This window comes from Bos taurus, chromosome Y (assembly GCF_002263795.3).
Source record: "Bos taurus isolate L1 Dominette 01449 registration number 42190680 breed Hereford chromosome Y, ARS-UCD2.0, whole genome shotgun sequence".
Taxonomy (NCBI): domain Eukaryota; kingdom Metazoa; phylum Chordata; class Mammalia; order Artiodactyla; family Bovidae; genus Bos; species Bos taurus.
Genome location: NC_082638.1, coordinates 23,305,240 through 23,332,657, shown reverse-complemented (window position 1 = coordinate 23,332,657; position 27,418 = coordinate 23,305,240). Strand labels below are relative to the sequence as shown.

The window sequence follows — 27,418 nt, the reverse complement described above, 5'->3', positions numbered from 1 at the left end:
GCAGAGCGGAGAACTGCCACAACCCTTCAATCTGCAAAAAAGATGCAGTAGCTGTGAAATGCAATGAACAAGGTATGCCTGTACTGACCCTTCAGTTCAGTTCAGTCGCTCAGTCGTGTCGGACGAGCTCAATCATTTCAGGATAACACCGAAGTCCCTAGCAAGTATAAGGTAACAAGAACAAAATAGGAGTTATTACTATTTTCACCTGACCATTAACTTTTTCGGAATATTTTCAAAGTTGCCAGAGTACTTTATTGTGATATTGCCCCTAGAAACCCACAATTCCAGTAAGTTGCACGCACAGCACAGTGAATACTCTTCCCTTCTTCTAGAGCTCCCAGTTCCGCCCTAAACCCAACCAGGGCGTGCAAACCTTGGCATATCAGTTTGCTAGCACCAGCAGTTCTTTCCTCAGTGTTTATCCTTTTCCAGGCAAAGTCGCTGGGGCGTTCTGTTTTCGGTTTGAGAGCTAAAGAATTTGGCTGCAAAGCAGGGTTTCAAACCCTGAAGCTGGGTTTAGCCGTTTATCCAGTAGAAGCAAACCATTCACTTGTCATGTGGAGAGCGCCGGATCAGCGATTGGCTGCTAGGGTTTGGAGCTAGTAGCTAGGTCCTGCGAGCTTCCGTCCTTTGGGTCAAAGGTGCGGGTTTAGATGGTTGCGTCATTTCTCCGCGACGTGTGTAGACTAGGCAGCGCGAGGCAGAGGCGTCGGCACCGTGGCTGAGAGGGTTGAGGCCATTTCGGACAGTTGACTGCGCAGCCAGAAGCCCGAAGCCGGTCAGTCCTGGTTGCCATCGGGTGACGGGGGTGGAGTGTCAGAGAATTTTATGTTTTGCACGTTTTCCTGTTCACTATCTTTGGTTACTTTACTTTTAGTTAACTTTTCCTTCAGAGGCTCAAGCTAGGAGGAGGATGTATGTGTGGGGGTAGTCGGGGGAAGTTCAACTGGAATAAATGGGGTAGAGGGAGCGCTGGGCCTTCCGGCGGTTTGCGCCGGTTAGAGGGGCGGTTCGGAACGGTCTTGTTTGTGGGGAAAGAGTGCGGGGCGCGGGGAAGGCAATGTCAACCCACTCCAGTACTCTTGCCTGGGAAATCTCATGGATGGAAGAGCCTGGTAGGCCACAGTCCATGAGGTCGCGAAGAGTCGGACACGACCGAGCGACTTCACTTTTTTTCACTTTCATGCACTGGAGAAGGAAATGACAACCCACTCCAGAATTCTTGCCTGGAGAATCCCAGGGACAGAGGAGCCTGGTGGGCTGTTGTCTATGGGGTCTCACAGAGTTGGACACGACTGACGCGACTTAGCAGCAGCAGCACTGCGGGCCGCGGGTTCGCCACATGTGACAGCTGCCTGCGGCGGGTGCCTCGGGGCCCTTTGAGTCCCGTGAGTCATGTCCTCTTTCCCAGCCACTAATTTCCCTGTATTCCTTTTCTTGGCCGCCAGTCTCGGTCGACTGGGAACAAGGACTGCTTCTCAGCTTTCGGCTAGTGAGTGGGTCGCTCTTCAGGTTGTGTTGCCGCAGCGTTGGCAAGGCTGTTGCGTACTTAGATAATGGCGCCGAGGTCGGGGCTGCGTTGCGTGGTGTGTGTTTTCCGGTTCTCGGTTGCTGTCTGGCGCCGATCGGATGGTAGGCATCGGTGGCGTAACTAATTATTAGAGTTGCTTGGTTTCGCAATCTGGGCAGTTGGCATCAGTAATATGGACGGCACTCGCGGCTTGGAGGGCTTCCCTCCTGGTTCAGAGCTAAAGAATTTGGCTGCAAAGCAGGAGACCCTTGGGTCTGGAAGATCTCCTGGAGGAGGAAATGGCAAATGACTCCAATAGTCTTACCTGGAGAATCTCATGGACAGAGTAGCCATAGATTGCAAAAAGTCGACACGACTGAGTGACTAAACTATGCTCAGGACTTGGTATAGAAGTGATAGTGGAGCATTACATTGTTTATCTGGTGAAAGGAAAATCTCAGTCTCTATTAGAATGGAAAAATCCTTCTGGGATGAGTTTGAGAAAGTTTTTCACAACGAATGTGCTACATACAGTTATATGGTTTTCGGAGCCCTGGAGTTGAGAATTGGAGGAAAAGAGCCTGGGATAGCGCAACACTTTTTCTGTTCATTTAAACTTCTTGAAGTGTTTTTCTCTCTTTGAACCCATAAAATAATATTTTTGTAGTATCTTTTGTGAACTTCAAAGTTTCCTGAACTTTACATTTGAACAAAGTGCGAAGAATTTATTGCACCAGGGTCTGAATTGAGATTATTTTGTCTCTATATGAAGGTGTGAATACTTCACACTTTGCTTTTTTCTCTCTCTCCTTGTATTCTGAAAAACAGAATCAGTTCTTGAAGGATTGTAAAAAAAACAAAAAACTGGATGCATAGTACTCTTAAGAATTTGAAATTTCACAGTGGGTACTTCCTCCAAAGACAAATATGATTTTTAAAAAAGGTGCAGCTCTGCAGTTTATGACATTCTAACAAAGAAGATAAATATTATTTTACATAGAAAAAGGAGAAGTTGGGGAGAATTTTTGACTGAAAGTCTTTAGGAGAAAAGTGGGAGTTCAGCATGATAATAATTTCTCACTCTCTGAGTTAGATAGTCCATTTCTTCTAGGGATTACAGAGTCTATGTTTTCCTTTTAGCATTTGTAGTTGGAAGATTTTTTTCCCCCTATTGATTGTAGTGCTGGGATCTATAATTGATAATTTTTCCCATAAGTGCAGTGGTGCTGGCTGAAAACTCTGGGCCTCTGGGCTCCATTTTGATGAGATTTCCTTTTACTAGTGTTCATAGGAATATCCATTTCTATACTTTGTCTGTTTGCGTACTTGTTATTTAAGTTGAGTCCCCTAACAGAGTAGGGATTGCGGAAGGGGAAGGGGTTATAGGGGAGGGCAAAATGGGTCAAGTTTATCAACTATATGGGAATGGATGGAAATCATATTTTGGATGGTGTAGAGTATGGGACTTGACATCTGGCTCAGTGGTAAAGAATCTACCTGCCAGTGCAGAAGACTCAGATTCAGTATCTGGATCAGTATTATCCCTGGAGAAGGGAATGGCTTGGAGAATCCCAGGGACAGAAGAGCCTGGCCAGTTACATTCCGTTCAGTTCAATTCAGTCAGTCAGTCATGTCTGACTCTTTGTGACCCCGTGGACTGCAGCACTCCAGGCCTTCCTGTCCATCACCAACTCCCGGAGTTTACACAGACTCCTATCTATTGGGTCTGTGATGCCATCCAACCGTCTCATCCTCTGTTATCCCCTTCTCCTCTCACCTTTAATCTTTCCTAGCATCAGAGTTTTTTCAAATGAGTTAGTCTTCTCATCAGGTGGCCAAAATATTGGAGCTTCAGCTTCAGCATCAGTCCTTTCATTGACTGTTCAGGACTGATTTTCTTTAGGATGGACTGGTTGGATCTCTTTGCAGTCCATGGGGATGCAAAGAGTTGGAAAGGACTGAGCACCCATACATGCTGTGGGGTATACAAACGCTGAAATACAAGATTTACAGTGAAACTCATGTAATATTTTATTGGTATTGTAATGAAAAATAGATTTCAAATTAAAAATAAAGGTTTGAGGATCATCTTCAGGAGAGCTTGTAGCTTGTAAATAATTTATGGGCATCTTGAAATAGAGTAGGCAATTTTAGGGCTTCCCTGATAGCTCAGTTGCTAAAGAATGCACCTGCAATGCAGAAACCCTGTTTTAATTCCGGGTCAGGAAGATCCTCTGCAAAGGGATAGACTACCCGTGCCAGTATTCTTGGGCTTCCCTGATGGCTCAGCTGGTAAAGAATCTGCCTGCAATGTGGGAGACCTTGGTTTGATCCCTGGGTTGGGAAAATATCCTGGAAAAGGGAAAGGCTACCCACTGCAGTATTCTGGCCTGGAGAATAGTCCATGGGGTCACCAGAAGTCTAAGGGAGGGTGTTAATACGTTTAATCATGGATGATTCTGAGAAGTCAATGATTTCTTCAACTATAGTAGATGCCTGTATACTTAAATAAATAAATTAGAAAGTTTTGAGAAAAGGAAAGTGAATCATAGATGGCATGTCCTGGGATTATAGTTTTTAAAAATTTGTCATTTTTTGCCTTTTTATTGCAGAATTTATTCTGTTTAAGGTAATTTCTGATAGGGAGGGGTTTGCTTTTGCCATTCTGTTGTTTGTTTTCTGTATTTTTTTTTTTCCTTCTTCTGTTTTACTGCTTTTTTGTTTGAATTTTTGCTAGTGTAGCATTTAAATTCTCATTTCTTTTTATGTATGCTACTTAATTTTTTACATACTGGTTCCCTGGGGATAAAAAAAATGACAACTATTTTATATTATTATCAGTGTATCTTCAGTGGTATAGTCTGTTCCTATAGTTCTGCCGTCTTCCTTATTGTCATGGATAATTAGCACATTGTGTTACTTTATTAGCTCATAACTGTTTTAAGTTTTGAATCATGTGGAGAAAAAAGGAGTTACAAGTGCAAAATGCAGTAATTATTGTTTTTTATATTTAACTGTGTAATTATGTTTACTAATCTTTTTTTTTTTGTATGGCTTGAGATGACTTGTAATGCCCTTTTATTTTTCTCAGAAGGACTTTGTGTGTTTTTTGCAGGGCAGGTCTAATAGTATTCTGTTAGCTCTTGTGTATTTGGGAATGTTTTAATGCAGTCTCTTATTTTGAAAGATAGTCTTTGTGTTTATTATACTTAAAAGCTTATTCATTATTTAACTCATGGGATGTGTAGACAAATAGTTTTCATCAAGTAAGAGTTTTCTGTTATTTCTTCGAGTGTTGTTGTCCTCTTCTTTCCTCTTCTTCCATGACTTATGTTGTATGTATGTTAGTATCATAAAAGTGTCTTAACTTCTGTTCATTTTTATTTATTCCTTTTTCTTTCTGTTTCTCAGATTATATTTTCAGTTGACCTGTCTTCTAAATTGCCAGTTTTTCTCCCTTCTGAATTCAGTTGTCATACTTTTCAATTCTGAATTTTTGGTTCATTTAGAAATATATTCTATTTGTTTATTGATGGCTATTATTTTGTTTATTCTTAATTTCTTTTATTTCTATGACTTGTTTATAGTTCTGTTTTTCTTTGCCTGACTTGTGACTTTATCATCTTCAACTGAATGTTTTGAGGTTTATAATGTAACTGTTGAATAATAAATAAATCCTGATTTAGATAACAAGAGGCCTTATTCAAAGAGACTAATAGAGAGTACAGTATGGAATGGTACATTTTGATACTGATTTCAGAAATTCAAAAATGTCTCAGAATCAGACAGTGACTTATTGAGAAAGGTAAGTAGGTTAATAGAAACTTTAGGTGAAATCAGACAAGTAAAGGAGAGTAAAAGAGAGTGAGCAGAGAGCATAATTGGCGTGGTTGATGAGAGTTGTGTCTCAGCTGATTCTTAGATTCTTTGAATGAGTTGTTAATAGACATACTTTGCATTTTTCTGTCTTAATCATGGATAAGCCAGTATCTAGAGGTGTGGGAAGAAAAAACCTTGCCCTTGGAGACAGAAGTTCCAGTTTAGACAAACCAGTGAATAAGAAATGTGCAAATGTGAACCCTATATTCTGGAAATCTTATTCTTCCTATATTCCTAGAGTTTGTTGTTGATTCTTCTGAGTTGTAAATGTTTGTTTAGTAATTTTTTTTTTTCCTGGTTCATATGGTGAGCTGTTTCATAAAGATCATATTGTTTCTCCTGTGTTGTCTTTAAAGTTTTTTGTGGTAGTTCAGAAGACAGCCAGAAATTTGAAAGAGATTTCCTCAAAAGCATGAACAACAAAAATAATGACAAGTACAGTCTGAGTTTTCGCAAATTGACTTTGTTTAGGAAACTTGTTTAACTCTTAGGCAAACTCAGCCTAAACATGTACCTCCTTGCACACAGCCAGATTAAAAAAGTATATGGTCTTCTGAAGTCTTTTCTGAATAGGTATCCTGCCCTGGACATGCATGTGGCCTTTTAGATTCTGTGGTATACCTGGGGGCAATCCAGATCCATTATTCTTCCATATTTCTTCTTTACCAGCCTCCTTTATCAGTTTGTCTGTTGCTTCCCTTGTCATTTGTTCCTTAGCCCACATAGCTGTGACTGTTTCAGCATTCAATACCAAGCGGTTACACCAATCCTGGCAATGTAAAAGCTTAATCTTGAGCTCCTCTTGGATATCTGTCATATAGCCAATTATCAGAACTCTTAAGAACAAGTTCTCTTACCCACTGTTCCTCCAGTGTTCCATACCAGATATGCTAACCATTTCCAGAGTAGGGATTAGGGAACTGTAGGCATGTAGAATAAAAAATTACAATATTCCTTAAGTAAAATACAGCACCTTCTCTCCTAGTTAAGCTTTCTTCTCGTTGTTGGTTTTGTTTTCTAGTTTCAAGACAGTTTGAACAATTTTTGCCAGTGTAATCGTTGTGTAGTGTAGAAGTGGTGGTTTGGAGGTCCTTCCCTCACCATTTTCTTAAAAAAAAAAAAAATTTTTTTTTTCTTATGGTATAATCAGTGTACAATGTAATGTAAGTTTCTGGTTATGACATATTGATTCAGAATTTTTAAAAGGTTATTCTTGTAGCTTATTTATTGTACACCTAAGTAGTTTGTACCTCTTAATCCTCCTGCTGTATCTTGCCTATTCCCTTTTTGCTCTCTCCACAGGTAACCTCTAGTTTGTTCTCTGCATCTGTGAGTCTGCTTCTTCTTTGTTTTATTCACTAGTTTTAATTCTAGATTCAGCATATAAATGACACGTTTTTCTCTGATTCATTTCACTTAGCATAAGTTCATCAGTATTGCAGACGGCAAAATTTCATTCATTTTTAGGTCTGAATATTATTTCATTCAGAGAAGGCAATGGCAACCCACTCCAGTACTCTTGCCTGGAAAATCCCATGGATGGAGGGGCCTGGTGGGCTGCAGTCCATGGGTTCGCTAGGAGTCGGACACGACTGAGCGACTTCAGTTTATTTTTTCACTTTCATGCGTTGGGGAGGGAAATGGCAACCCACCCCAGTGTTAGGAAATGGAAACCCACTCCAGTGTTCTTGCCTGGAGAATGCCAGAGATGGGGGAGCCTGGTGGGCTGCTGTCTATGGGGTCGCACAGAGTTGGACACAACTGAAGTGGCTTAGCAGCAGCAGCAGTATTTCATTGTGTATGTATGTGTCACATCTTCTTTATCCACTCATTTGTTGATGGATACTAGGGTTGCTTCAGTATCCTGGCAGCTGTCCATAATGCTATGAAGATTGAGGTGCATGTATATTTTTGAATTCATGTTTTTAGTTTTTTCGAATATATACTCAGGATTTGAATTCTTGATTTATATGAATCGTATAGTTTGTCGAGAAACATCCAAACCATTTTGTACAGTGGCTGCACCCGTTTACATGCCCACCAACAATGTAAGAGAGGTTCCTTTTCTGTACATTCATTATTTGTGAACTTTCTGATGATAGCATTCTGGCAGGTGTAATGGAATATTTCACTGTGGTTTTGATTTTCATTTCCTTTTCGGTGGTGCTGAGCATCTTTTCATGTTATCTGTTTGCCATCTTTAGGAAATTGTATATTCATGTCTTCTGGCCATCTTTTGCTGGGTTGTTTTACCACAACTAATAAGTGTGGCCAGACAGTTGAGACTGTCTGAAGCCATCCGTTGATCATTTCAGCTGATGTTGTGAAGAGATTTTCTTCTGTCTTTTATTAGTGAATGACTCCCATTGGGGTGATAACTACCTGTAGTGTAGCCATAAGCCAGGAATCAACTGCTCCTGCAGTGAGTTTCATCAGGAAACCAAAGTAACATCATTTCGGAGAGCATTTTGTATTTTTCTGATAGTCCCTTGGCTTCCTGATGAAACGGTTGATAATCTCTTATGATGTTTCCTAACGTGGAAGAGTTTTTCTATAGGAATGTAAGTTCATTACTGGCTTGCATCTGAGAATGGGCACACATGGTACCTTTGGGAACAAAGTATGGATTGTGATTGTCGAGGTTCCTAAAGTGAAACTTACATTCATGTTTTCCAGTGGGCACAGATTTAAAGTGATTTGCAGTATGGCTCCCTAGCTAACTGTTAACCCTAGGATTTGCAGGTGACTAACTGATTCACATCCTTCTTTTTTAAAGACCTACCTAAGGCCACATAGTCCAACTTATCCTGTCTATGTCTGACACCAGCTGGATGGTGTTTGTCTATCCTTGAAATGACTTAGCAGTGTCTAGAGAAGTGAGGGTCAGGGAGATATAAGGTGATGATGATAAGCATTTTGTTTAGGAAATACAGGATCTAGGATTTTCACTGCTCTTTGCATTTGAGTGATAGATTGTCATCTGAGCAATCTGGCTGGAAGGGAGAGTCAGCACTCTTAATTCCAAAATTTAGGAGAGCTACACAAAAGTACATCTTTTTTTGTGATGAAGACTTTGGGGGCAGTTTTTAAATGCATTGGATGGTTAATGTTAGATTTGTTAATAAAGTCTATATTCCCAGTAGCTATCATTTCAGTTTTTGTCCAGTTGTTTACCTACTCATGACAGTTTCTTTTCCCACAAAGGCTAGGTACTAGAGGAGGGGACTTTTGTAAACCTTGCAGAGATCCATTATGTCCTCCTCTTTGACTTGCGTAGGTCACCATAGGGAGATTCCTTAGGCAGTGTACTTGATAGTGGTCATTATCCATTTGATTCACAGGTACACAACCGTTTTAGTCTGGCAAGACAGTCTAGTAGCTGCAACCAAGTATGAATCAGTTTGGGTAGAGTATGCCACTTGAGCTCACATGATTATGCTGTTGGGAGAAAGAAAGAAGCAGCAGCCTAAAAGTAACAAAGATTCTTTGAATTTCTTTCACACTCAGTGCTGATTTTTTAAAAGCAGATTTATGTAACTTAGCACCTCTTTTGTCCCAATCAGTGGCTCAGCTTGCTTTCCACAGTGTAAGATAAATGTTAGGGAGTTAACATCAGAATTTGCATCAATTTTTGAGAAGGAAGCCTAATGCCCTGTAATTCCAGATGCCTATGGATGACAGGGAGTGTGGATGAAATGGCAGAGGTACCTTGAATATCACCCCATGTTGGTGGCTTTTGTGCTAAAATGTGTACCAGTTTTGTTGCAGGAATGGGGACTCCTTCCAGAGCCTGCAAGTGGGCTCTTGTCTAATGCTTGGAAATGAATTGTCTGAGGAGACACACATTCTGACAAAGCAAGAGATTTTACTGGGAAGGGGAGTCTGGGCAGAAAGCAGTAGGGTAAGGGAACCCAGGAGAACTGCTCTGCCACGTGGCTTGCAGTGTCTGATTTTATGGTAATGGGATTAGTTTTTGGGTTGTCTTTGGCCAGTCATTCTGACTCAGAGTCCTGGTGCTCAGCAAAAATAGATGCCAGAAACAAGGACTCTGGGAGGTGGTCAGACATGTGGGGTCTCCTTTTGACCTTTTCCCAAATTCTTCCATTGGTGGTGGCTTATAGTTGCATGTTCCTTATCAGGACCGTCTGTTGTAAAATAACTCATGCAAATGATTACTCTGGTGCCTAGCCAGAGTGGGTGGTTTCAGTTGGTGTGCTTAACAGTGTCAGACTGCAGATTATCTAAGAGTCTAACCAAGTAACTGTTCATGGGGTTGTCAGTACTTTGGCCACCTGATGCAAAAAACTGACTGATTGGAAAAGACATGATGCTGGGAAAGATAGATAGCAGGAGGAGAAGGGGACGACAGAGGATAAGATGGTTGGATGGCATCACCAACTTGATGGGCATGAGTTTGAGCAAGCTTGGGAGTTGGTGATGGACAGGGAAGCCTGGCATCGGGCAGTCCTTAGGGTCGGAGAGTTGGACATGACTGAGCGGACCACATGACAGATCATTTTAAAGGTTGTAGTGATGTAACCAAAGTCAAGTAATTGGTGTGGCACATCAATCCCATGACCCGAAAAGAACTATGGGTCACCCATGACCAATAGATCTAAGGAGCCTTAAAAGTTGGATGCATTTAAGAATTTCAGAATAAAGGGAATCAAGGCCCTGTGTGTCATGGCTTTCCCAGTCTGGAGACAAGTGGGTCAGCTTTTTGTGTGTATCACAATTCTAACAGGCAGAGGGAGCCTTTGCATTAGGAACAAATCCTTTACTTGGTGCACATAGCCACACTCAGTACAGACTACAGGCCAGCCAGCAATCATAGCCATTTGGGCAGTGCAGTCTTGATCAGTAGTTTTGTTTTAGTCAGCATAAACATCTATGTGAGTAATCCACGTGATTCTTTTAGTAGCTGTGATTTATTACTCCAGTTTGTGGTAACCAAAAATGGAGTTCTTTTATATGCCTGTTCAGGTATTCCCCAGAGAAGGCAGTGGCACCCCACTGCAGTACTTTTGCCTAGAAAAATCCCATGGACAGAGGGGCCTGGTGGGCTGCAGTCCATGGGGTCGTGAAGAGTCGGACACGACTGAGTGACTTCACTTTCACTTTTCACTTTCATGCTTTGGAGAAGGAAATGGCAACCCACTCCAGTGTTCTTGCCTGGAGAATCCCAGGGACAGGGAAGCCTGGTGGGCCGCCGTCTATGGGGTCACACAGAGTTGGACACGACTGAAGCGACTTAGCAGCAGTAGCAGCAGGTATTCCCAGTGAATTTAAGGTTCTTGGCTCATTGCAAAAAGAGTTTGGAGACAAGACATGGAGGTTAAAAAAGTAAAATGAGAATTTATTTAAGCAGAAGTATGCTCTCAGAGCACTTTCCCACTAACTCAGCAGGTAAAGAAACCACCTGGCAATGCAGGAGACTTAAGAGATTCAGGTTTGATCCCTGGGTTGGGAAGATCCCTGGAGGCAACCTACTCCAGTATTCTTGCCTAAAAAATCTCAGGGATGAAGGAGGCTGGTGGGCTATAGTCCATAGTGTTGCGAAGAGTTGAATATGACTGAAGCAGCATAGAAGGCATGCTCTTGGAGGGAGACTAGGCAGATAGGTGAGGAAGTGTTACTCTGGGTTTCTTCAGCAAGTCAGCTATGAGGAGCATACAAATGAAGGTGCAGAATATTCACAGGGGAAGGAGGAGTTTGAGGGTCTGTATTCCCTGATTTTCAACTCAGCTCCAGTTTCCTGAGGGGGAGGAGGGATTGTTGTCTGTATTTAGCTTATATCAGAAGTGTCATGGAGTTGGTGTGTGATGAGTGCTTCTTTTCTGCAAGGCTGATTTTATTGTAGTGAAAGCATTATGAGCAACATGTTACATTTGAATGCAGGAGATTCCTGCCATTTCCCAACCTTTCTTTGCTATTGGGACACTTACCATCTAAACTGTATGATTTCCTGTCAGTCTGGACATTCTTGCTTTTTTCTGACCATGGACCCCTGCTTCATTTGTAATGGATATAGGTATAGGCATTTGTACTGGTCTTAGATATATAAGCAACATCTAGTCAGCTTGAAGCTGATTGGTCGAGCTTCCTTGATGGACTGTGAACCCTGCCTCAAGCCTCTTCAGTTGAATTCAGAAACTTCTTATCCTTACAGAACTCGATGGGACAGTGAGTGATTTGAGTAGCTGTTTCCAAAGAGCCATAACATTTTGAGTTGGGTTGCTCTTTTCTCCATAGTGCCCCAGCTTACTTGGATGGGTTTCATGTAGGGGTTGGAGAGAATTTGTCCCTGACCCTAGGCACCTTTCTGTGCAAGATAGCTAAAGTCAAGAGTATTGCAGAAAGAGAGACCCGTTCTTAGGGCCTGAGGGTGGGCTCTTGTCTGATACTTAGAAATGTATTGTCTGAGGAGAAACTCTTGCTGACAAAGCAAGAGACTTTATTGGTTTGGGGCACCCAGATGGAGAGCAATGTGGTAAGGGATCCCAGGAGTACCATGTGGGTCGCAGTCTTAGGTTTTATGGTGATGGGGTTAGTTTCCAGTTTGTCTTTGGCCAGTTATTCTGACTCAGAATCCTTCCTGGTGGTGCACACATTGCTGAGCCAAAATGGCTGCCAGCAGAGAATCTGGGAGGTGGTAGGAAATGTGACATCTTTTTTTGATCTTTCTCGAACTGTTCTGGTTAGTGATGGCTTATTATTCCCTGTTTGTTACCAGAACGTCCTGTCATAAAATAACTAGTGTAAATGGTTTCTATGGTGCCTGACCAGGGTGGGTGGTATCAGTCACTGTGCTTCGTTTAAGAAAGGGACACCCAGGTACCCAGGGAGAAATCAGTGGATGTGAAGAAAGATAGTTTCACATCAGTACACAAGACATGTTTGCTCTTGTACTTTTGGGCAGCTTAGAGTACTCAGCCAGGGTCTTTATAGTTTGGCCTTAGCCTTTTCTTCTGCTTGAAGGTCAGACTGAAGGCCAAGCAGAGATAGTAAGGTAACTCTAACGTGGGACCTGTGAAATACCTATGTTCGTCTCCTTTCCCAGCTTTTCTCTGTGCAGATTTTCCTGTCTTGTTGCTTTTTCCTGGTCTTTGTCTCATTCTCAGGCTGCTGAGGTCAGTACTTGGGCCTTGCTGTCCCCCAAAGCTTCCCTAGTGTTGATATTTTAAGAAGTAGGGCCCCAAAAGTGAGCTCTTGTGTAAACACTTGGGAAAGAATTGTCTGAGGACACATGTGCTGACAAAGCAAGAGACTCCTGGAAAAGTGCACTGGGGCAGAGAACCTAGAAGAACTGTTGAGCCATTTGGCTTGTGGCTCACAGTCTTAGGTTTTATGGTGATGGGATTAGTTTCTGGGTTGTCTTTGGCCAATCATTCTGACTCAGAGTCCTTCCTGGTGGCACATGCATTGCGCAGCACACGCATCCAGCCAAGATGGATGCTAACCAGAGGGATTCTGGGAAGTGGTCGGACATGTGGTATTCTCTTTTGATCTTTTCTGGACTCTTCTGGTTGGTGGTGGCTTATTAGTTAGGTGTTCTTTGCCAGGACCTTCTGTCCTAAAATAGCTCATGCAAATGGTTACTAGGGAGACTGGCCAGGATGGGTGATTTCAGTCAGCGTGCATCTCCTAACATTGAGATTATGCTTCCAAGGGGTAAACAGAGGCAGACACCTATACAGGTTTCTTAGGGAACTGCCTGAAAGGTTGAAAGAGACCACATCCTACGAAAATAATGTCTGCATTGTTCCCACTGGCACTGGTAGCATCACTGAGAGCATGGGCTTCTGTTCTTATAGTCACTGCTGACCAGGAATATGGAGAATGGCAGAGAGAACTTTAAAATTACATGGTGATCGCCAACTTTTATGTACTAATAAGTAAGCCTTCCATTTGGGTTGTTAATTTAATTTTCTTCTGTAGGCTTGTAGGAGATTCCAGAGTTCTGCAGAAGTTGATTCTGATATATTCTGCCAGCATATTTATTACTTAGAAGGTCAGAGCTTAGGATTTTTTTCTGTTCCGCGATTACAGTAGTCCCTTCTCCCTTTTTCTCCTTTGGTTCTAACAAGCACTGTCTTTTTGTAAACCACTGTGAAAGGGGGTAAAAAACTGTTAAGATCATCTGCCAATTGATTGTACCATGTACACAAAGTAAAAACTACATTTAAACATGGGCAAAGCAGGGAATTCTCTGGTCGTCCAGTAGTTAAAATTGCACAGTTCCACTGCAGGGGGCTTTGATCCTTGATGCATTGGGAAGCTAAGATACAGCATACCACTTGGTGCAGCTGAAAAAAAAAAAAAAAACTACGTTTGAGTCCACTCTTAAGAAAATGAGCAAAGTGGGGTGGAAAACAGTGGTGTGCAGCCTTGTTTTCCTCTCTTGATTACATTTGGTTTAACTCCTTCCTCCATATTTTTTTTTTTCTGCTCTTTTCCTCTAGCTTATGGAGAATCACAATGGAAGAATCTAGAATTTGCCGAGTAGGAGTAAAACCAGATATGTTGCATCACTGTCAATCAAATGATATTCCTCAGTGTAATGACTCAAATTATGGTAGCACATCTAACAAGCATTCAGTGGAAGAGGATGAAAGCAGTAACATTACAACAAAGAGCAGGGATTTACTGAGCCCAGTGTACTGCACACAAGAGTCAAGAGAGGAACCTCCAGGGCCAGGAGCTGGAACAGATCCCTCTGGTGGTCAACAAGATTCAGAGTGCCACAGAAACAAAGAAAAAATCTTAGGTAATAATTTCTGCTCAGGAGTTGAACATTTTCACATGGTGCTTGTTAAACTTATATTTTCTGCAGCACTAGTAATGGTGGAACATGACCAGTTTTGAGATGGATGTTTAGCTAATACACTTAGTTTCTTTGGCCAGGTCAGTGTGCTTCACTCCGACAATTACATGCAGGAGGTGAAAATAGCAGAGTAGAAAGCACAGTTCTGGATGCCTTTGTTCGTTCTCTCTAAAGATTGTTTTCCCGAAAAAATATTTGTGGCCAGTTTGAAAGAAGTAGTATTTGATTTGCCTTGTTGCTTGATTATTCAAAGTAATGTAATAATTACTATGAAAGTTGTATATTGGTCAGCTTATTAGAGAATATCCACTAAAACTTGGAAATGATATGTTATTTTGCAGCTTAGAAAGTGCATTACTAGTTTTAGGGTTTGTCCTGTAACTGCTTAATTTGACAGTTAGGATTAACAATGTGATATGTTAAATTTCATGAATGAAATGTGAAGCCCTTACTTCATCTTACTGGTTGCTCCTCAATTTTTCATTCCTGTTGTACCTAATATTTACCTTTTAATGATTTGTGCGTAACATTATAATTTGAAATTCTCTTTCTTAATCCACCTTCTAATATTTTTGAAGACTTTAAAATTTATATGAATATGCAGAGTATTTATAATTCCTTGAAAACAAGACAGATATCTGCAGAATCAATGATCCTAACACTTGTGCATAAAATACAACTTCAGATAGAAATCATTTAAATAGTTTAAAATTTAAATTATTCATAAATGTGAATTATACGTTACTGTTATGTGTGCACATTGAAACAGTTCCTTTTTTTTTTTAATTTTATCTTGAACTGAAGGGAAAAAGCTTTCAGTACTAAAATCTTACCTGAATAAGATAGTCAGCTTTTTGAAGTTATCTATTCTTCTTCTCTCCTACCCCTATACTAGTCTGTAAAGTATATGAAATATCAACTTTAGATTAAATACTAAAGAATTAGATGAATGCCATTCTCTTTGAGGAAATGCTTTACATACAAGGCTGAACAGTTTAGAAAATAAAAAGTTTTCTATCCTCAGGGTAAGAAATAGAATATTATTTCTAACTTTAAAGCATCATTTGGCTCCACCTATCTTAGTCACCTGTTTCCTCTGCTAAAGTTGTTAAGGCACTTTTGAAGAATTCTCGTTTTTGCTGTTTAAGTGATTAGTATCTAAGAGGTAGCAGTGTTGGTAAGTATAGAAATGTGGATGATGGTGAGGCTAATACTTCATTTTGAAAATAGCATCTTTAGTAGGTGAATCTTTGTCTCTATTTATAGCCTTAAGTTATAAATATAAGTTTTATGTAGAATTTACAGACTGAATTAATGTCATCCTTCTGCTACCTTTTTTCTTTTATAAATCATTAGGAAAAGAAGTGTTGTTATTGATGCAAGCCTTAAACACTCTTTCAACTCCAGAGGAGAAGCTGGCAGCTCTGTGTAAGAAATATGCTGATCTTGTGAGTATTAAGGGAGTGAGGCCCATATATAGCATAGCAAAATGTATGTATTTGCTTGATAAACTTTGAAAATGTAGTTTTGATATGGTTTTATGTTTAAAACTATATTATAGAATTGAGGGGAAGAATAAAATTTCTTGGGAGTTATGCTGATTGTATTATGATATACAATTTAGAATATTATAATGCTTTTTGAGATGTATCCTGAAAGTCAGTCAGCCTTGGCATTTCCAGACTAGCTTTTTTTGTTTGTATGTGTAATGCCTCTCAGTTGAAATAGACTAGTTTTTTTTGGTTAAATTCAGGAATTCTAGACACAGAAGGAATGTTAAAGATAAAGGCTTTTGTCATTTTGATTGAATTTTTTAGTTACATGACATTACTACATTTTAAGAAATATTTACTGAGAATCTACTGTTCGCTAGGTTGTGTTCCTTTTTCTTTCTTCCAAAGAAGTTCACTCATGGGGTGTTTCTTCTAATTACGTTTTTTCAACTAGCACTCCTTTCCTAGAATTATGGAAGCACTCTCAACATGGAAGCCTTGGTAGCCTCTTAAAATTTAAGAATGAAAAAGGCCTAGAACTTTTTAAGAATAGTAGTGAGACATTTTTGAAATAGTTGGTTCTAATGTAAATGCTAAAATTATTGCATTTTTGAAGCACTTAGTGAATTATCACTGATAAACTATGCATTTTAATCTGTCATTACAACCAACTATTCAGTATCATCCTGTGTTTTGTCAGTAAGGACAGAGCTGAAACAAATCTTGTTACTGTGTATTTAAGTGGCACATCTGTATTTGATTTAGCAGCCTGACACCCTCTGATAATGTGAGAAGTGGAAATGTCCAGGAATCAAAGAATATGAAGTGCTGTCCAAACCAAAGATTCTGGCAGTCACTGTTGTTGCATTGCTGGCCTCAGAAGGAAAGTTTCCATTGGATATCAAAATCTTATGGTACAGTGAATGATAGAAGTCAAGAAAGAAATGGTAGAAGAATAAGCCAGGGACGAAGGGAAAAAAAAGAAAACAGCAGGAATAGTTTATGTTGACTTACTGATGTGAGAGCAGCAGCCAGCCATGAAAGGATTAGGGACGAAAGAGCAAATTGAGTAGCATAGTGAGCTAGGCCAGTCCTTCTTAACGTCACACACGTCACCCAGGTATCTTGTCAAATTCTCAGTGCTGAGTTAATAGATGTAAAAGACATTTTACGGTAGATTTTAAGTGGAGATGGAGAAGATCATTAAGATAGATTGCATTCTAACAGGTTCCCAGTTGGTGGTCAATCAAGTTATTTATTTATGTAGATATTTTCTGGAGGTGGAAGGATATGGCAAGTAAGAGTTACTGCATTAATTTGCAGAAGTGACACATTGGAGACTTGTCCAAGGAATATCTTCTCTATGATGTTGTTTTATACTTGTGGAGATCAGTAGTTCTTATGAATAATAAAAAGTAAATATATTTTGGGTTTAAAAATATGTTCAAAAGCTGCTTCTTAAAAAACTTATTTTCTAAGTACTTGAACCACCTTTGGAATATAACATCATTGTCCCATTGAGGGATAGGAGAGGCTGAGTCAAACTCTATCCCCACAGTGGTGAGCTACAAGCAAAGGGGAACTAGAAAAGCTGGATCTAGGGTTTGAACCCAACATCATCAGTACCTAGCTTTTAAACCTGAGAGAATAACCCCAAAATCAGAGTTTGAAAAACAACAGGGGTATTTCACTCATGTGACCCAAAGGGCTGTTGTAAACTGAGAAATGTCTCTTAAAGGGCTCCTGCACAGACTCACTCTTGCCATGGCTGAGGCCAGATGTAGGTGTTTAGAAAGCACCCTGACTTTATGTGAAAGCTATTCGTTTGCTAATCTTAGAAGGTGAGCCTGAAGAGTATGGGCTGGTTTTGATGGATACTTTTGTTATTTTTTTAATCTCTGGACACTTATCTTCAAGGGAGGGTGCCATTTTTGTACTCTATAAATCTTCCTAAAGCCAGTGGGAGGCATTTATTTTCAGGCTTTCCTTCTGTCACATTCTATAGTACCAGTGCCTATAGTACCTATACCTATACCAGTACCAGTACCTGTAGTACGTCCCGCTACCGAGGGAAACGTTTTACATGTCTGGTGCACTGGTTTTGCAGCTGCCACTCAGGGGATTCTGTCTGACCACTTGGCCTTAAAGGCTAAAGTCTTGCATTCCTGGGTCTTGCAGGACTGTAACTGACAGTTGGAAAGACAGCTCCTAGCAGCCTACCACTTGTAGGGCACTGCACAGACAGCAGACTGAAACAAACCCTTAATCTTTCCAAGAAAGAGGAAATTGTTGGAAAGTCTTGTCTTTGCTTGTCCAGGAGCTTTTTTAGCTTGAGGGCCAGGCTTCTATTGTAGCGTACCTGTGTAGTTGTTCTCAGGGAGCAGAAACAAGAAGACAGGAACTTTGCGTACTCCATCTGCTTTGCATCAGCATGCTGCTGTCTTCCACAAAGGTCCAGATCTAGTGCCTCAGTATTTTTATCCTCTGACAGGTTGCAACTACATTGCTTGGTTCTGGGGACCACACTGGTGGCCAGTGGGTCACATAGGACTGTAGTAATCACCAAAAAGTTTTTAAACAACTACTGCCTCAGAGCACAACAAGAGGTGACGAAACAGAGTTTAGGTCTTTCTGTGAAAGAAGCTGATGAGCTTTTGTTCATAGCTGTGGCCTGAGGGCATACATCTGAATAGACACACATTAAAGGCTAACTAAAACCTTTCAGAGACCTTGGTAGGCGTGTCTTTTCTTTGTGCTTTCCCTCTGATGCTCCAAAATGCTAGATTCTGTGAGGATAGAGTTCTTACGTGTGTCTGATACACTGTTTTTCTTTTTTTTTGGCTACTGCATGTGGAACCTCCCCCGTGAAGTCCTGGCTCTTTCCCAGGGAGGCTAGTGTACCTGGGCCCCATGGGACACCAAGAGTCAGAGGCAGCTGGCTGCTGCACCCACAGTACTGCAACAGCACACTGAAACAGGTTCCTTTTTCTGTGAAAGATGCTGTTAGCTTGTCTTAGAACTTTGGTCCAAGGGTGGACTTTTGGTTTTGCCCACCTCTAGAGACCTACAGAATTGTTCCCTGGGAAAACAGGCTGAAGAATGCTGTCATTGCCCTCTTATCAGTGCCTCTCTACATCTTTCCAGTATCTCCAGGAAGGTGCTTATCCTCTCTTATGGAGGCCTGAGTTTTACAACTGTTACCAAGGGGACACAGGCAGATGTTCTGTCTGAGTGGCCGGCACAGCATAGCTCACCAGTGTACAGGACTGTGCATGTTTGCCTTCTTTGAAAGCTGCTGCCTTTCAGGGGTCAGACTTGGAATCAGCCTGAATTTCGGTGATGGTGAGATCTCTGCCTACCCTTTTTGGGACAGTGACTGGTCTTGCAACACACTCAACGACTGGAAACAATTTAAAGTAATCTTCTTGGACAGCAATTATCAAAGTTTGGCCAGCCTGAATGATAGGATTCATCTCCTAAAGGAGGCCACTCCTCCAAGTGGGGAGCATTGGCTGTTTTGTGTGTATGTTCACGTGTACACATGTATGTATGTATATAAGCAAACATAGACTCTAAGCAACATGAGTAGAAGAAATGTTTGTGAAACAGTAAAATAAAACCTTGGAGAAAAACATAATCAGTGATAATGGAGAATGGAGACGGGTAATCTTCCTGTAAGGGTTCAAAGTAATCATAGGAGAGATGCCCACTGAGCTCAGAGACAGGTGTGTGAACACAGTGAGAACTTCAGCAAAGACTGGAGAGATCAGAATCACATAACTGAAAACCTAAAAACACTGAGAACACACTAAAGCAATTCAGTGGCACAGTAGCTGGTATGAAAGAAAGGCCAGTGAACTCTAAGCAAGGGCTGTGGAATTCCCCCAAGCAGAGAAGCAAAGGAGAAAAAGAAAATGGAAAAAGTGGAGGCAACTTTAGGGATATGTAGGACAATATCAAGTAGATTAATGGTCTCCTTATCAGGGTCCCAAATACAGAACACTTTGGCAAAGAATGATTGTAATTTTCTTAACCTAAGAAAGGAAATGCATCCAACTCCAAAAAACCGCACAGAATTCCAAATAAGATGTATTCAAGGGAACCCGCAGCAAGACACAGTGTAATTAAAATGTCAAAAGTTAAAGACAGCAGAAGTTAAACACTTAGGGAAGCAAGAGAAAAATAACTCATAGGCAATCAGATGTTTGAGTACAAACTGTAGCTAAGAAGAGAGTGGTGCAATATAGTCAAAGTGCTGAAAGAAAAAAAATTGCAATCAAGGAATCTCTATTTGGTAGTTAAGGATTTGAGAGAAAGAAAAAGAAAAAATTTTGCATGCAAACAATTCTACAGGAGCTCAGTACCACTAAGCCAGTCTTAATAGAAATGTTAGAGGGATTTCTTTAGGTTAAAAAGAAAGAGCACTATTATAAACAGGAATACATATGAAATTAATTCTATTCAAGCATTTGAGACCAGAAATCAATAAGAAAACATCAGCCTTCAACAACATATCCAACTGCATAGATTTATCACAATTATATAGAACATTCCATGAAAGAAACAGCAGAATCACACATTCTTCTGAAGAAAGCATGGCACATTCTGGAGAAGAGAGGTTTTTTTTTTTAGGCCACAAAACAAGACTTAATGAATATATAAAATTCAAATGTATCAATCAGGTTTCAGGTATAAAAGTAGGAAATCAATTATGAGAAAAAACCTAGAAAGTTCACAGATGTGTGAAATCAAAACATAGTGAACTGTCAGTGGATCAGTGAAGAAGTCAAAAGAGAAGTCTAAACAAGAACAACCAAGAGAAAATGAGAACATAACCTAAGAGATTTATGGGTGCAGCAAAAGCAGTTAAGAGGTAGGTTCTTGGTAATAAAATGCCTAACTCCAGAAATAATCTAACTTTACACCCCAAGAAACTAGACAAAGTAGACTAATGAAACCCAAAGTTGTGAAAAGAAGTAACAAAAATTGGAACAAAAACAAATTGAACAGACTCAGAAGACCATAAAAGACATGAATAAAATTAAGCTTTTATTTAAAAAAAAAAAAAGAAAAAAAAAGATGAGCAAGTCGTCAAATCTTTGGCTAGACTCATCAAAAAAAGGAGAGGACTTGAAATCAGAAGTGATAATGGAGACAACGTAACTAACATTACAGAAATACCAAGGATTTTAAGAGCTGTTGTCTTCTGAAAACAAAAATGCTAAAACTAAAAGTTGACAACTATGTTAAATTTTGCGGACTTTCTGAGGACAATACCCTGCAGGATTGTCTCTCAAGTACTGCTGAGGGACTGCTTCTAAGAGCTGTATGGGTGGAACCAGGATGTATAGCTATGAGTTTTATAGCAAAAAACCCCTAAAAAACCCAGGTAGTTAAAACATAATAAGATTCCAGTTCGTTAGAGAAAATCATGCATCTCAAGTGAATGAATTTAGCACTTTTCTATCTTTGGGAATAGACGCGAACCTGGGCTGATTGAAATCATTCCTTTGTTAGGTACCTTAGCTATCTAGGATCACTATTCTGTGGTCTATTTCACAGTCACCTCAGGGCTCATTTTCAGAGGTGGCTGTCGTGGCTTATGACTTGATGGCTTTTGTTTACTGATTAGGCTGGCAGCATTCTTAGTCCATACCATTATAACCAGTTATGTGTTAGTAAATTGGGTAGTTTAGAGGAAATGGATAAATTCCTAGAAACGTACCAGCAAACGAATAGGATCATGAGGGAACAGAAAATTGAACATACCAAGAACTGCTGCTGCTGCTGCTGCTAAGTCGCTTCAGTTGTGTCTGACTCAGTGCGACTGTAGATGCCAGCCTACCAGGCTCCTCCATCCTTGGGGTTCTCCAGGCAAGAACGCTGGACTGGGTTGCCATTGCCTTCTCCAACCAAGAACTAGTAAGAAGATTAAATCAGTAATCAGAATACTTTCCTACAAACAAAAGTCAATGACAAAACAGCTTTATTTGTCAATTCTACCAGCCAGAGAAGATTTAATGCTTGTCTTTCAAACTCTTCAAGAAAAAGTTGTAAAGGATGGAACTTTTTTTTTTAAAGCCAGGTCTGTAGATACTGATGTTTTTTGGTATATTTTTTATTGTTTTGCTTATTTGATTTTTGACTTAGTCTTCCTTGTTGTATATGGATTTTCTCTAGCTTCCACATACTCTCTAGTTGCCCTGCACAGCCTTCTCATTGCAGTGGCTCCCTGTGTTGCAGAATGGGGACTCTGGGGCAGAAGAGCTATAGTAGTGCCACATGTGGGGTCACTGCTGTTGTTGTGGAGGATGGGCTTAGTTGTCCCGAGGCATGTGGACTCCTCCTGGACAAGGGATTGATCATGTTTGCTCTGCAGGTAGATTCTTAATAACTAGACCACTAGGGACTTCACAAGGATGGAACACTTCATAACTAATTTTCTTAACTATATTCAGAGTATATCATGAAATACCAGGCTGGATGAATCCCAAGCTGGAGTGCAGATATGCAGATGACATCACCCAAATATTAGAAAGTGAAGAGGAACTAAAGAGCCTCTTGATGAAGGTGAAAGATGACAGCGAAAAAGCTGGTTAAAACCCAGCATTCAGAAGCACAAAGCTGGTGGCATCTGGTCCCATTACTTTATGGCAAATATGATGGGGAAAAAGTGGACACAGTGATAGACTTTATTTTCTTGGGTTTCAAAATAACTGCAGATGGAGACTGCAGCCATGGAATTAAAAGATGCTTGCTTCTGTGAAGAAAAGCTATGACAAATCTAGACAGCATATTAAAAAGCAGACATATTACTTTGCCAAAAAAGTCCATCTAGTCAAAGCTATGGTTTTTCCAGTAGTTAGGTATGGATGTGAGAGTTGGACCACAAAGAAGGGTGAAGAATTGATGTTTGTGAGCTGTGGTGTTGGAAAAGACTCTTGAGAGTCACTTGGACAGCACAGTAGTTAGGTATGGATGTGAGAGTTGGACCACAAAGAAGGGTGAAGAATTGATGTTTGTGAGCTGTGGTGTTGGAAAAGACTCTTGAGAGTCACTTGGACAGCACAGAGACCTAACCAGTCAATTGTAATCAGTCCTAAATATTCATGGAAAGCACTGATGCTGAAACTAAAGCTGCAGTACTTAGGCCAGCTGATGTAAAGAGCCGACCTACTGGAAAAGACCATGATGCTGGGAAAGATTGAATGCAGGAGGAGTAGGGAGTGCCAGAGGGTGAGATGATTGAATGGCATCATCATCTCAGTGGATACAAGTTAGAGCAAATTACTGGAACTGGTGAAGGTCAGAGAAGCCTGCTGTGTAGCAGTCCATGGGTTTGCAAAGAGTCAGACACAACTTGGTGACTGAACAGCAAGCAGCACTGCTTTGTTGCCCAAACCTCACAAGACCACAAGAAAAACAAAGCTACAAGTTGGAAATTTAGAAACTTTTCCTATACGGTAGGAGTAGATGAGGATGCACATTCTCATCACTTACTCAGAACAGTACTCAGAGTCCTAGCCAGGGGTATTAGGCAAGAAAGAGAAGCAGAATGCAGAAATATTGGAAAATAACCCCGGTAAAACTCACTATTTGCAAATGACATTATAATTAGATTGTACAGAATACACTAAAATCCACTACCATAAAACAAAAAAGGAAACCTCTTAGAACTAACTGAACAATTCAATAAGGTACTAGGTTAAAAAGTCACCTTATGAGAATGAGCTGAACTTCTTTACAGTGATAAACCATTAGCAAAAGCTATTAAGAAAATAATCCCATTTAAAGTTACATTAAGAAAAATAAAATTTCTTGGAATTAATGTAATCTAGGAAGTTATAATTTGTACATTGGAAGTTGTAAGTTACCTGACCAAAAAAAAAAATTCAAGAAAATGCTTATAAATGTAAATAATTATTTCATGCTGTTGTATTGGAAGAATTAACAAAATAGGGATACTACCCAAAACAGTCTATAGACTCATGAAAATTTCTATGAAAGTATCAATAACATTTTTTAAAATTAGTTATTTTAATTGCAGACTAACTACAATATTGTGGTTTTTGCTATACACTGACATGAATCAGTCATGGGTATACATGTGTCCCCCTGTCCTGAACCCCCTTTCCACCTCCCTCCCAATTTCATCCCTCTGGGTTGTCTAAGCACTCTAACTTTGCTGTGCTTCATGTGCTGAACTTGGATTAGTCATCTAATTCACATATACACATACATTATACATGTTTCAGTGCAATTTTCTCAAATCATTCCACCCTCGTCTTCTCCCACAGAGTCCAGAAGGCTATTCTTTATCTCTGTGTCTCTTTTGCTGTCTCACATACAGGGTTGTCGTTACCATCTTTCTAAATTCCATATATATGTGTTAGTATACTGTATTGGTGTTTTTCTTTCTGACTTGCTTCACTCTGTATAGTAGGTTCCATTTTCATCCACCTTGTTAGAGCTGATTCAAATGTGTTCTTTTTAATAGCTGGGTAATATTCCATTGTGTATATGTACCACAGCTTTCTTATCCATTTGTCTGCCAGTGGACATCTAGGTTGCTTTCACGTCCTCGCTATTGTAAATGGTGCTGTGATGAATATTGGGGTAATGTGTCTCTTTCAGTTCTGGTTTCCTTGGTGTGTTTGCCCAGCAGTGGAATTGCTGGGTCATTTGGCTCTTGTTCCAGTTTTATAAGGAATCTCCACACTGTTGTCCATGGTAGCTGTACTAGTTTGCATTCCCACCAACATTGTAAGAGGGTTCCCTTTTCTCCACACCCTCTCCAGCATTTATTGTTTGTAGACTTTTTGATCGCAGCTATTCTGACTGGTGTGAGATGGTACCTCACCGTGGTTTTGAATTGCATTTCTCTGATGATGAGTGATGTTGAGCATCTTTTTTATGTGTTTGTTAGCCATCTGTATGTTTTCTTTGGATAAATGTCTATTTAGTTCTTTGGCCCAGTTTTTGATGGGGTCGTTTATTTTTCTGGCATTGAGCTGCATGAGCTGCTTATATATTTTTGTGATTATTTCTTTGTCATTTGCTTTGTTTGCTGCTCCCATTCTGAAGGCTGACTTTTCACCTTGCTTATAGTTTCTTCATTGTGTAAAAGCTGAGTTTAATTAGGTCCCATTTGTTTATTTTTGCTTTTATTTTGATTACTCTGGAAGGGGGGTCATAGAGGGTCCTGCTGTGATTTATGTCACAGTGTTTTGCCTGTGTTTTCCTCTAGGAATTTTATGGTTTCTTGTCTTAAATTGACATCTTTAATCCATTTTGATTTACTTTTTTCTGTGGTGTTAGAAAGTGTTCTAGTTTCATTTTTTTACAAATGGTTGACCAGTTTTCCCAGGACCACTTGTTAAAGATTGTCTTTTCTCCATTTTATACTCTTGCCTTCTTTGTCAAAGATAAGGTGTCCATGGGTGTGTGGATTTATCTCTGGGTTTTCTATTTTGTTCTGTTGATCTATATTTCTGTCTTTGTGCCAGTACTATGCTGTCTTGATGACTGTTGCTTTGTAGTGTAGTCTGAAGTCAGTCATGTTGATCCTACAGTTCCATTCTTCTTTCTCAGGATTGCTTTGGCTATTTGAGGATTTTTGTATTTTCATACAAATTGTGAAATTATTTGTTCTGGTTCTCTGAGAAATACCATTGGTTGCTTGATAGAGATTGCATTGAATCTATAGATTGCTGTGGTTAATATACTCAATTTCACTATATTGATTTTTCCGATTGAATCCATGTTCTTCCACACATGGTTTATTTCTCCATCTATTTGTGGAAAGTTTGGTTTCTTTCATCAGTGTTTTATAGTTTTCTACATATAGGTCTTTTATTTCTTTAGATAGATTTATTCCTAAGTATTTTAGTCTTTACATTACAGTGGTGAATGGGATTGTTTCCTTAAGTTCTCTTTCTGTCCTCTCATGTTTATAGGAATGCAAGGGATTTCTGTGTGTGAATTTTATATCTTGCAACTTTTAGGTCTAGTAATTTTCTGGTGGATTCTTTAGGGTTTTCTATGTTAGAGGATCATATCGTCTTAAAATAGTGAGAGCTTTACTTCATTTTTTCCAGTTTGGATTCCTTTATTTCTTTATGTTTTCTGATTGCTGTGGCTAAAATTTCCAAAACTGTGTTGAATAGTAGTGGTGAGAGTGGGCACCCTTTTCTTATTCCTTACTTTAGGGGAAATGCTTTCAATTTTTCACCATTGAGGATAATGTTTGCTTGTGGGATTATCATATATGGCTTTTATTATGTTGAGGTATATTTCTTCTATGCTTGCTTTCTGGAGAGCTTTTATCATAAATGGATACTGAAGTTTGTCAAAGGCTTTCTCTGCATCTGTTGAGATAATCATAGTTTTTACCTTTCAATTTGTTAATATGGTGTAACACATTGATTGATGGGCAAATATTGAAGAATCCTTGCATCACTGGGATAAAGCTCACTTGGTCATGATGTATGTATGATCTTTTTAATATGTTGTTGGATTCTGTTTGCTAAAATTCTGTTGTTTGCATCTGTGATCATCAGTGATAATTGGCCTGTAGTTTTCTTTCTTTCTTTTTTCTTTTTTTTTTGTGGCATCTTTGTCTGGTTTTGCTGTTAGGGTGATTGTGGCCTCATGGAATGGAGTTTGGGAGTTTACCTTCCTTTGCCATTTTCTGTAAGAGTTTGAGTACTGTAGGGATTAGTTCTCTCAATATTTGGTAGAATTCACTTGTGAAGCCATTCTATCCTGGGCTTTTGTTTGTTGGAATTTTTTTGATTATAGTTTCGTTTTCTCTGCGTGTGATGGGTCTGTTAAGATTTCCTGTTTTTTTACCTGGTTCAGATTTGGAAGGTTATACTTCTCTAAGAATTTGTCCATTTCTTCCAAGTTGTTGATTTCACTGTTATATAGTTGCTGATAGTTGTATCTTACGATCCTTTGTATTTCTGTGTTGTTTACAGTGTTACAGTTGTTTCTCCATGTTCATTCCTAATTCTGTTGATTTGCGTCTTCTCCCTTTTTTTCTTGATGAGTCTGGCTAATGGTTTGTCTGTTTTGTTTATCATCTCAAAAAAACCAGTGTTTAGTTTTGCTCTAGTTTCCCTGTTTCTTTGTCATTTATTTCTGTGCTAATTTTTATGATTTCTTTCCTACCCTGGAGTTCTTCATTCCTTCTTTTTCAGGTTGCTTTAGGTGTAAAGTTAGGTTATTTTTAAAATTTTTCTCTTGTTTCTTGAGGTAAGCTTGTATTGCTATGAACCTTCTCCTTAGAGTACTTTTACTGAATCCCAGAAGATTTGGCTTGTCATGTTTTCATTTTCATTTCTTTCAATGCATATTTTCATTTCTTTTTTTATTTCTTCTGTGACGTGTTGGTTATTCAGAAGTGTATTGTTTAGCCTCCATATGTTTGTATTTTTAATGGTTTTTTCTTCCTGTAGTTGACTTCTACTCTTAGAGCTTTGAGATCAGAAAAGATGCTTGAAATGATTTCAGTTTTTTTTGAATTTACCAAGGCGAGATTTATGGCCCAGGATATGATCGGGGTTCTGGAGAATGTTCCATGTGCACTTGAGGAAAAAGTGAACTTCACTGTTTTGTGGTAAAATGTCCAATGGATATCGGATAGGTCTGACTGGTCCATTGCATCATTTAAAGTTTGTGTTTCCTTGCAGATTTTCTCTTTGGTTG

General features: G+C 39.7%; 1 protein-coding gene across 3 annotated transcripts in view; it reads left to right on the top strand.

Moving 5' to 3' along the window:
- Positions 1-614: 614 nt before the first annotated feature.
- LOC132344515 (gamma-taxilin-like) overlaps positions 615-27,418 on the top strand; it is a 102,636-nt gene continuing 75,832 nt past the window's right edge. For 2 of the 3 annotated variants that reach the window (XM_059884151.1, XM_059884149.1), the window contains exons 1-3: positions 615-781; positions 13,855-14,159; positions 15,573-15,664. In XM_059884151.1, the coding sequence (XP_059740134.1) occupies positions 13,871-14,159; positions 15,573-15,664 (381 nt within the window). In that variant the 5' untranslated portion in view covers positions 615-781; positions 13,855-13,870. The remainder of the gene's footprint in view (positions 782-13,854; positions 14,160-15,572; positions 15,665-27,418) is intronic. The other variant, XM_059884150.1, reaches the window with a different exon arrangement.